Genomic DNA, 11,588 nt, shown 5'->3' with positions numbered 1-11,588 from the left:
TAAAGTCTCAGGATTTTGCGATTGCAGAAATTAATGCAAAGTCAAGGGTTCAGAGGAACTTGCAATTTTTTGATTTTCTTGCTGATTTTCAACAGATCTGGGCCAAGACACATCATGCGGCATCATCACAACGCATATTCAGCCAAAACCCCATTTGTTTCACGTGCGTCAAGTATGAGTACAGCTAAAAGATCTCATTTACCAACAGACCTCACTGCGAAAGACCATGCAAAACAACTCTGTACAATTGCAATTTTGCCGATTCAAGTAGATTTCTGCAAAAAAGCACAAAAATCTCAGCGAATTGCATTGCAAACTTTGAAAAAAGCCACAGCAAAATCAAGCATTTTTGGCTGCAACAATCACAAAAAAAGTGCTGCAAAAACCTGTATGGACTGATTAGAGTCTAAATCGGAGCAAAAAAAATTATGCACATACAACTCACAAATATTTCCAATGCATGAAGAACATTGAGTTATATAAATCACTAATTTAAAACATTTTGTGTAGCACTTCCAGCAATTAATTTATCTTTTTGTTTATCATTAAAGATATCCAGAGCACATGGCATTTCTGCAGCATTACACCTCTACCAGTACTTTGGTTCAGTTTGTAGCTCACGGCTCAGTTTAATAGCGCTGATAGCGGAGATCTCCTCGCTAAGATGCTCATGACCCGGTTATTTTGGTTCGCACCCATATAAGATTTCAGTCACCTTACCTATGCAAACCACAAAAATGGGGAAAATGCACCAGGGTTTTAATCAAATGGACCAAATGATGCATATCTGAAAGCATCCTAAGCAGATGTTGAATGAATAAGATTCAACTCGAGCATTTCATATCATTCTTAATAATGATACAAGGGTTATATTCTTACTGATTTTCTTTTTTCATTCTTGCACTCACTTTGATGCTCCATCCACTTAAAAATTAAGATTTGGTGTACAGTTGATGTACAGTGCATGGGAATGAACAAATAGACCACTAATTAAGTATTCAACCTGCTAAACTTGTACCATATTTTATACCTGGAATAGCAACAAAATACTACAGTATTTTGGTTATAAGCAACAAGTACAACCACCATGTAGAATAGCAACCTGCAGGTAGAATAAAAGGACTATTTATGTACCTTCCAAGTGTTTCCTATCTAAAAAGCTGAGGTTCCATATAAGCAGTGTGCGTTATATGATTGAAATGCAGCTGAGCGTGAGACTATGAGAGTAATCAGAATGCATGTCAAGCTCTCATCTGGGTAACAGCTTGCTCTGGCTTGCTGTGTGTCAAGAACTGCCCTTTGATCTGCACGTTTCTGAAGTGCTGACTTCATCTGATCATGAACTCTTTTTATTCAAGCCCTGTACCTGAGGCAGGTAGATTTTTCAATTGCAAATATTATAAAGAAAAATCTGCTAGCCTGGTTCTCACAGACTGGATTAGGCTAAGCTGTACAGGTGATTTTCAGGTTGTGTTCCAACTCGATGAAGAGAATGGTTTGAACCTTGTACAAAAATCATTATAGATGTATGTTTTTTTTTTTTTGTTTTTTTTCTTGAGTTTGCAAGGCAGGTTGTAAAAAAGACCAATAATTTTCTTTTAGACCTGGAAAAAATCCTGATTGGAGTGGACTGATTCCAATTTTGCAGTCAAGTGCGGATTATTAAAATGAATATATAATAATAGCCAGCAATAAGTGAAAAACAGTGGAAACTACAGTGAACTGCTTTGGCACATAACTTGGTTAATCCCATATGACACATTTTAGAGGACTTGATCGCTGACAAGCAGATATTATGCCAAAGTTGATCTAATTGTTATTTCTCATGGAACCTAAAAACTTTTAAACGTCACCATTTAAAAATAAATAAGTTAACTTTAAATAAAGAGTTTAAAGCTTTTTTATTATTATTTAAAGAAAGCTTTGAAATTGAATTATTTCATTTATGTTGTGATTACTTTAAAGATAACCTTTTTTAAAAAAAAATATTTAAGTTGATTGTTTTAAATGTTAAATTATTTTTTCAGTTGACTTCTTTTTTTAAAACATGACTTTAAATAAAAAGTATTTATTTAAAAAATATATATTTTTAAGCAAAACATTTTATCATGTTAACATTTTTGAAGTTGTCATTATTTAAAAATAAGTTGAGTGATTTTATTTAAAGTTGACTTAAATTTTTTTTTTTTTTTTTTTTAGAAAACATCTCTTATTGTTAAAGTTGGATTGCTTTCAATGTTAACATATTTTTAAAGCTGACTGGTTTTGATTTAAAGTTAACTTATTTTTTTATAGTTGGATTATTTTTGATGTACCTGGCCTTTCAGGGCCACTGTAGTTATTACAGCGCATCCAGAAAGTATTCACAGCGCTTCACTTTTTCCACATTTTGTTATGTTACAGCCTTATTCCAAAATGGATTAAATTCATTATTTTCCTCAAAATTCTACAAACAATACCCCATAATGACAATGTGAAAGAAGTTTGTTTGAAATCTTTGCAAATTTATTCAAAATGAAAAACAAAAAATCACATGTACATAAGTATTCACAGCCTTTGCCATGACACTCAAAATTGAGCTCAGGTGTATCCTGTTTCCACTGTTCATCCTTGAGATGTTTCTACAACTTGATTGGAGTCCACCTGTGGTAAATTCAGTTTATTGGACATGAATTGGAAAGGCACACACCTGTCTATATAAGGTCCCACAGTTAACAATGCATGTCAGAGCACAAACCAAGCCATGAAGTCCAAGGAATTGTCTGTAGACCTCCAAGACAGGATTGTATCGAGGCACAGATCTGGGGAAGGGTACAGAAACATTTCTGCAGCATTGAAGGTCCCAATGAGCATAGTGGCCTCCGTCATCCGTAAATTGAAGAAGTCTGGAACCAGCAGGTCTCTTCATAGAGCTGGCCAACTGGCCAAACTGAGCGATCGGGGAGAAGGGACTTAGTCGGGGAGGTGACCAAAAATCCGATGGTCACTCTGACAGAGCTCCAGCGTGTCTCTGTGGAGAGAGGAGAACCTTCCAGAAGAACAACCATCTCTGCAGCACTCCACCAATCAGGCCTGTATGGTAGAGTGCCCAGATGGAAGCCACTCCTCAGTAAAAGGCACATGACAGCCTGCCTGGAGTTTGCCAAAAGGCACCTGAAGGACTCTCGGACCATGAGAAACAAAATTCTCTGGTCTGATGGCTTGAATGGCAAGTGTCATGTCTGGAGGAAACCAGGCACCAGTCATCACCTGGCCAATACCATCCCCACAGTGAAGCATGGTGGGTTCAGCATCATGCTGTGGGGATGTCTCTCACCGGCAGGAACTGGGAGACTAGTCAGGATTGAGGGAAAGATGAATGCAGCAATGTACAGAGAGATCCTTGATGAAAACCTGCTCCAGAGCTCTCTGGACCTCAGACTGGGGCAAAGGTTCATCTTCCAACAGGGCAACGACTCTAAGCACACAGCCAATATAACAAAGGAGTGGCTACAGGACAACTCTGTGAATGTCCTTGAGTGGCCCAGCCAGAGCCCAGACTTGAACGCGATTGAACATCTCTGGAGAGATCTGAAAATGGCTGTGCACCGACGCTCCCCATCCAACCTGATGGAGCTTGAGAGGTCCTGCAAAGAAGAATGGGAGAAACTACACAAAAATAGGTGTGCCAAGCTTATAGCATCATACTCAAAAAGACTTGAGGCTGTAATTGGTCCCAAAGGTGCTTCAACAAAGTAAAGCAAAGGCTGTGAATACTTATGCTCGTGCTTTTTTTTTTGTTTTTTATTTTTAATAAATTTGCCAAGATTTCAAACAAACTTCTTTCATGTTGTCTTTATGGGTATTGTTTGTAGAATTTTGAGGAAAATAATGAATTTAATCCATTTTGGAATAAGGCTGTAACATAACAAAATGTGGAAAAAGTGAAGCGCTGTGAATACTTTCTGGATGCACTGTATCTAAAGAATATTATACACTCTCTTCCTCTGTCGCTTTCTTCCTCAGATGGTATCACACCTGGCTCACGTATCATGCAAGTGCCACGGCGTTTCGGGTTCATGCAGCCTGAAGACCTGCTGGCTCCAGCTGGCTGACTTCCGCAAAGTGGGCGATGCACTAAAAGAGAAGTACGACAGCGCAGCGGCCATGAAGATTAACGCACGTGGCAAGCTGGTGCAGGTGCACTCCAAGTTCAACCCACCCACCAGCCAGGACCTGGTGTATGTGGAGCCGAGCCCAGACTACTGCGTGCAGAACCACAGCACAGGCTCACTGGGCACGCAAGGGCGTCTCTGCAATAAGACCTCTGAGGGTATGGACGGTTGTGCGCTCATGTGCTGTGGCCGTGGCTACGACCAGTTCAAGGCCACGCTGGTTGAGCGCTGCCATTGCAAGTTCCACTGGTGCTGCTATGTCAAATGCAAGCGCTGCACAAGAGTCATTGATCAGTTTGTGTGCAAATAGCCTGCTCCCAATTTAAATTTTTTTTTCCTGAAAGACAGTGTTTCTTGTGCAGTAGGATCCCTTTTCTGAAAGAAGATGGGAGAACCTTTGGGAAAGTTGGGGAAAGGAAAAGAACTATATAAATTATATTTATGGAGTCAAAACAATTATACTGTTTCGGAAAAGACTGACCTCTTTGTGTGTGTCTTTTTTACATTCTCAAAGTAATAGGTACAAGAAGTTTAAAGAAACAGAGTATTTATTTTCTGTGATTTTCCTTTTGTTTTTTTACCCCCCCTTGTTTCTAAAGTGGAATTTGTTGCAGTGAGTGCAATCTGACTACCCGGACAAAAGCAAAACCTTCCCGATTATCCACAAAAGGGTAAATAGGTTCATTTTGTCCCTTGAAGAGGTTCAAGTGCCGCACTGGTATTTTACTCAACCACACCGAATCACTTGAGTAATGTGGTGCCGTAGTGTTTCGTTTCAGTCTCAACCACTGTCTGCCTGGGTTTGTATATCACTAAGAGTGGATATATCATGGTTATTGTGTGCTGCATGGATAAGCTGATTGATGTGTCTTAAACCCAAGCACACTTAAGCTTCAGAAGCTACAGTCTGTTCTAGATCAGCAAGTCTTTGCATTAACCTGGCGCAAAGAACAGCTTCATATTTCAGCTCCAGTGTGTTACCGTAAATGTATCGCGGAACTCTTACACATTTTGTTTTACACAGGTTTCTGCACTGAGTGACCATGCAACTAGAGCTGTCTGACAAAAGCAGCCTGCATAAAATGTCACTCATGCTTTAATTTCTATGCACCTGTTTTCTAGTGGCGCGTGTGAAGGTGCTGCCGCTTGAGCCACGTACACAAAACAGGCTATAGTTTTGGGATGAAAAGCACTTTTGGAAGCTGGGTGTCTAAATGGTTGAGTATGAAAATATATAGGCTTTGTTTAAAGTGTGAACAATGCACAATGGTGGTGCTGACTTGTCATAAGGGAATGACACTGGGAAATGGCTAACACTTATCTGTTTAAAATGTTAAATACACTTCAGTTCTTTACATGTGTTTATTCTTTTTTGAAAGGCACATTAATGTTGGCACCTATGTCCTCCTGCCAAACTTGTCTTTTTGATCAAAATGGAAATATTCATCATTTTGGGATTTCTTCTCATAAACTTTCATTTAACTACTATACAGTTACCACTAGTTATTCATTATTTCATTTTATCATTACTACTATAATTCATTATAAATTCAACCATTATATTTATTAGCTGACAAACATTGAGGCTTTTAAAAGGTATTTCTTGTGACTGACTATATATGTATTTTTTTTCTTCTTTTAAATCAAACTGTTAATATGCTTTTAATAAATTTTAAATATCAAAAGTCAAGCATCTGAAACAAACCCTTGAATCATTGAATCAGCTATTTTAAAAAAAAAAATAGGCGTATGATGATGATTTGTATTTATTATTATTATTATTATTATTATTATTATTTACTATGCAACTACATATGCCACCTTAAGTGTGTATGTGTTTTCTGGGATAAAGTTATAGTTCTATGTTTGTACAGAAATTATTAAGGTAAGATATGTCTGTATTTTTATATTTTTGTCATGTTGAGCATTGATGCTTCTGCATACAGAATGTTCTGAGAAAATTATTCTCAGAGTTCAAAGCTTTTGAACAAATAATAATAATAATAAAAAAAAACCTGGAATCTTATGAGTGGAATTGGTTAAACTTTATAATGAAGTTTGTCATTTGTGGTAAACTGCTTCAAGGTTTCTTGCACTGTATTTGAATTTGTAGCTATCTTTTATTAATTTTTCTTCTGCTGTCTAGTAGCACAATGTTCCATAGTACAGAAAACCTTTTGGTAATCTGAATGAATGTATAATGTGCATGCAGTGCACGGTTGCATTTTGTAGTGCAAGGGTTAATCTCTAGAGTGTAGGGTGAAGTTTTTTGAGGAACCATGACGGAGTACATTGTTCAGAACTACACTATCTCTCTATGCGTGCTCAAAAGTGCCATCAGTTTCATAGTGCATGACCCTCTGTTTAGTCTTTTCCACTCCTCAAAAAATTAAGACTTGGGTTAAATAGCTCTCAAGCCTCTCACCACCATCCCCTTTAAGAACTATACAATACTATGATTCAAGACTACCTTTTACCAACTACAACTCTCCCCCCACCCCCCAAATTAGGAAGAAGGTGCCTTTGCTTTTTTCCCCATTAACCTTTCTCAGCTCACACACTTCGACTTGGTGGCAGAGCTGGTCAGGCAGCATTCTCAAAACCACAGCCACTTTCATTCCTCACGCGATAAAGAATGTAGGTCCAAGCCGAGGATCGGAGGGCTCAGATTAAGAGCACTTTCCCGACATCAAGGGGACCCTGAGCTCTGAGCCTGCAATGTTTTATCTCATCTGAAAATATCTGCAGGCATGGCATCTGATGCCTCTCAAGCCTCTGTTTGATGTCTAACACCCAGTTTATCTGCAACCAAATGAAAGAGCCCTCAGTGCTGTTTAATACAGAATAGTGAAACAGCAGACATTTTAGGTGAAAGTCATATGAACTAACTACACCATGTATTTTGATGCTTGGATTCTTGTTGCATGAAGCAGATAATTTTATTAGCAGGCCTGATTTATGGGAGACATTACATCACCAATTTGGAAGTGTTACAATCCTGACAAACTCTATGGCCAAAAGTATATGGACACCTGACCATCACAACCAGATGAGCTTGCTGAACATCCCTTCCCAAAAAACAATGGGCATTAATATGGAGTTGCCCTATGTACTCCAGTCCCATGTACTCATCTCGGTAGGCTTTTTACAAGATTTTGGAGTGGCTGTGGGGATTTGCCCATTCAGCCACAAGTGCATTAGTGAGGACAGGTACTGATGTTGGATATGGAGGCCTGGAGTGTTCCAATTCGTCCCAAAGGTTCAGGGGGGTTGAGGTTAGAATTCTGTGCAGGCCACTCAGGTTCTTCCATATTAAACCTTGGTAAACCATGGACCTTGCTTGGTGCCTCTTGGTTCCAGTGAAGGGAGATTGTAATTCTATAACACACACAGACATTCTATACAATTGTGTGCTTCCAACTCTGTGGCAACAGTTTGGGGCAGACAAACATATGGGTGTAAAGGTCAGGTATCCACATATTTTGGTCATGTAGTGTCAGAAACCTGAAGAAAACAACATAACATTTTTATATGAACTTTTATTTTCTCATTTTCTATGGAGAGCTGAATCTCCAAAGAAGTCTTGCTACCAATGTAGTATGTCAAGATATGATCTGCGAGCAGGTACATATAAATCCCCTACATTTAAATCAAAGTACTTTGGATTAGATGAAGTGATAATATCTTCTGAAGTGAATTGGTAAAATTGGTTGAATCCTCCTTTGATCCACCTGCATCCACAGTCGAGTGCAGTGCACAGATCATGGGTGGATGTTTACGTAAGATGGTTATCTGCTTGGGAAAACAGACAAAGAGGAAGCACGTCTTACTGAGAAGTGCTGGCTAAACAGAAAAACAGCAAGTAGAAATAACTGATACCTATCTTTTGGCCACAAAGCAAAACATGCACAAAACAGATCATTTAGCACTTCATGAGCCTCTCAAAATTTTTAAATGGAAGCGGGTCGACTTGAAAGGCCATACCGGCCAGCAGTAGATGTTTACTCAATATATAAAGAATAAGTAATGTAAATATTCCTTTGAGATTCCAGTCTGATTTGCATGCTGAAAATCTCCCATTCTACTACATCTCAATGGTACTCTATTAAATTCAGAGCTGGTGACTGGAGAGAAGCATTGAATGCTATGAACGATGCTTGATTGTTAATGTAGCTCAAACCAATTTGGACGTTCTCCTCCGATCTCTCTCAGTAACAAGTAGCTTCCACCTGCAGAACTCCCACTCACTGGATGTTTTTTGTTTTTCACACCATTCTGTGTAAGCTCAAGAAACTGTTTGCATAAAACTCCCAGGAGATCAGCAGTTTCTGAAACAGACTAGCCCATCTGGCCCCAGCAACTGTGCCTCAGTCAAAGAGATCACACATTTGCCCCATACTTCCTGACTCTTGACCTGATTGTTTGCTCTGGGCTGTTGTCACATGATTGATTGATTGGATGATTGCATGAATGATCTGGTATACAGCTGTTCATAATAAAGTGACCATTAAGTGTCTGTCTACATTACAAGTAATTTTGAACAGACAGTACAATGATGAAATAAGTGTTGAGAAATTACTGGGGTTGGAGGGTTAGGAGGATCCTAAACATTTTGTTTTCATCGTTAATAATTTGAGATTGTAGTACACTGAAAACATTGAATACATTTATTAATATGAAATAAAGAAAATTGGGCTGATTACATGAAACGTATTGCTAAGCATTGAACAAAAATGTGGAGGTTAAATTCTTATTTGGAGTTGCATTTTCTTGTTCATTTCATACACTCAGGGTCTGTGGAGTTCCCTACACCAAGGCCCCAGAGCAGGCAAAGAGGATCAGAGCAGAGTAAGTGATTCTTTCAGCTTTTGTGTGCTTTTCATTTCTTCTGCTCTGTGCCGTCCTCGCATCTGATCAACATTCCTGTGCAGCTTCTTCATGATAATTACAAGAGGAGTTGTGTTTTTCTAAACCAAAGCAGCTGCCTAATGCAGGCCAGTAATTGAATCCAGGGCTCACAAACATACACATGCATGTGCTCACAAGAAGACTCAGATTTTTCGATAGGTGGGCCCACGCAAGCTAAGTGCAGCGCTGATCCTAGCATTAGCGCATGGAGCTGGGCCCTGGGGCGAATGAGACTGTGGAGCTCAGTGTGAGGCACATAGCTTAGCGACGGGCGCACAAAAGCAAACGGACCCCAAACCTCAGGTGGTCTCATTTAAGATGGAAACAGCTGCAAAAATGTGGCAAAACATTAGCATTACAGTTTCACAAAGTTATCACTTTACAGCCCTCCAGACAAGTTCAAAAGTCTGACCCTGAAAGCAACAATCAAATGGCTTACAGGCTTAAAAGCTGAAATGCTGGCTAGGTTTTTTATTTTTGTTGTTTTGACCAAAAAGCTTTGAAGAACAATGCCTTTACTAAAGCATGTGCTGTGTTTTAACTAGGCTCTCTGCTCACATAACATCACATACATTTCACATGTGATCATAAGCTTTTCACATGTGAAATCTATGTGATGTGATCACAGAGCCTGGTTAAAACAATGTGATGTAATAATATGTGAAGACACAAAAATGTGGAGGTCCATTACACCATATTATGCCCTGGAATTGCATGAAAATGCATGAAAAATACAACACCACGACCTACATATGGAAAATGAACATGTAAATGTATGGGGGGGATACATGTGAACAATAACACCACATGACCCATATGCGAATAACTAGCATGAAAAACAAAAACTCTTGGCCTACATATGAAACTAAAAGAATCTTGTGAAAGTACCACATGTGAATAATAACACCATGTCTTTTATGTGAACAATTAACATTTGAAATGAACATCGTGTCGGGAAAAATCGTGAAAATGAAGTCGACATGATCAAATTAGCATGTGAAAATAAACAAATGATGTGAGAAAATCACGTGAAAAATAAAACCACATGACCTACATATGGAAAATCACATAATCTACATGTGAAGAGTTAAAATGTGAAAATAAATTAATCATGTGAGAAAACTGTTAAAATAATCAATTGCCATGCATGTGATAAATTAACATTAACAAAAGAAGTATTAATTATGTTCATTAATTGTGATATTTCACATGTGAGGGATTCCTGCAGGGCTTGTGGCAATGCTTAGACTGCTCTTGATTCACATAAACAGAGAAAGCAAAAGGAAATTTATAACATGCTTAAGAGTTGCAGTGTTGGAGTTGCAAGAATTAATTTTAGTGTAGCCTGTGAAATATTTTTTTTTAAAGAAAACAATTGCATGAGACCAGAGAGAGAGCGAGAGCGTGAGAGAAAGAGGATCATAAAGCGTGTCTCATAATAGAGAACACAATTTTTTCCCCAGAAATATTACAAGAAACTCATCCTAAATCTTCTCTCAATCAATTAATCTCTCTCATTCTGTTTTGCATTAACAGAGGTCGTGGGCCCACTCATGCATCTTATATTTTATTAAATATTTTAGTGAAGGTTGCTATTGTTCATGTCTTTTATACCCCATAATGTCAAACAAAACATTACAAAAAGACAATGAAGAGGGTGGATGTGAGCTGGAGAATGAGCATTTTGCAACGATGCAAGTTATAGCTGTGAGTGAATGAACATTATTCCCACAACCTGAGTCTGGTCTGAATCAAAGTGACAGTACTGTACCGCAAAAAAATCCATGTAAAAACCACTCAGTAGTCGTAAATATATTGCTGCTTTTTGTTGGGTTTTTGTTTTTTTTTGTTTTTTTTGTTTTTTTGCAGTTAACCTTATAAAGCATTTCCACCAATGATGGAAAAAAAACCATTTTAACTGATTAAGATGCTTATACAAACCATTATCTTTTACACATGTAAAACTAGTTACACCTTTAAATGGCAATAAAAAGAACAGTGCCAGCCATAAAAATATGACATGCAGTATACAACCATAAACAGCAATCTACCCTTGTAAAATCAGATTGTTTTTATGGATTTGTATAAAAAAAAATTTTACTGCACTGAGCTTGAAGTAACTTGCTACACATTTAAGGGCCTTAGCCGATTCAAAAAGGTAGCTGTAGTCATCCAATAATTCATGCAGCCTCACAAAAATTAAACTTTAAGTGTTAAAAGTTCAAGCTTATTAACTTCACTGAGACATTACACTACTGTATAGTTTACTGGCAGGGAACTGGCTCTGCATGAATATAAATCCATAGTCGTGCCAGATTAAATCTAATAAACGGATTTTATACCACAGCACTGTTGAATTCTCGATTCTTTTTGGTCAGAAGGTGTTGATGAATTTTCTATAACAGCGCAATGCTAATGGTACTTCCAACCACAAGGTTGAACACATTATAATTTCTATAGCAACATTGAAGGGAATTGTATGGCGGTTGCTTCACATTTTTCAGACACACAGAGAACAGAGAAATT

At 38.1% G+C, this 11,588-nt stretch overlaps 1 protein-coding gene across 6 annotated transcripts in view; it reads left to right on the top strand.

Annotated features, from left to right (window-relative positions):
- Nucleotides 1-6,180, top strand: part of wnt5a (wingless-type MMTV integration site family, member 5a) — a 23,896-nt gene extending 17,716 nt beyond the window's left edge. For all 6 annotated transcript variants that reach the window (XM_053680198.1, XM_053680197.1, XM_053680201.1 and 3 more), the window contains one exon: nt 4,006-6,180. In XM_053680198.1, the coding sequence (XP_053536173.1) occupies nt 4,006-4,464 (459 nt within the window). In that variant the 3' untranslated portion in view covers nt 4,465-6,180. The remainder of the gene's footprint in view (nt 1-4,005) is intronic.
- The last annotated feature ends 5,408 nt before the right edge of the window (nt 6,181-11,588 follow it).

This window comes from Ictalurus punctatus, chromosome 5 (genome assembly GCF_001660625.3).
Source record: "Ictalurus punctatus breed USDA103 chromosome 5, Coco_2.0, whole genome shotgun sequence".
Taxonomy (NCBI): domain Eukaryota; kingdom Metazoa; phylum Chordata; class Actinopteri; order Siluriformes; family Ictaluridae; genus Ictalurus; species Ictalurus punctatus.
Note: the sequence above shows the minus strand (reverse complement) of the source record. Positions and strands in the feature narration are given on the sequence as shown.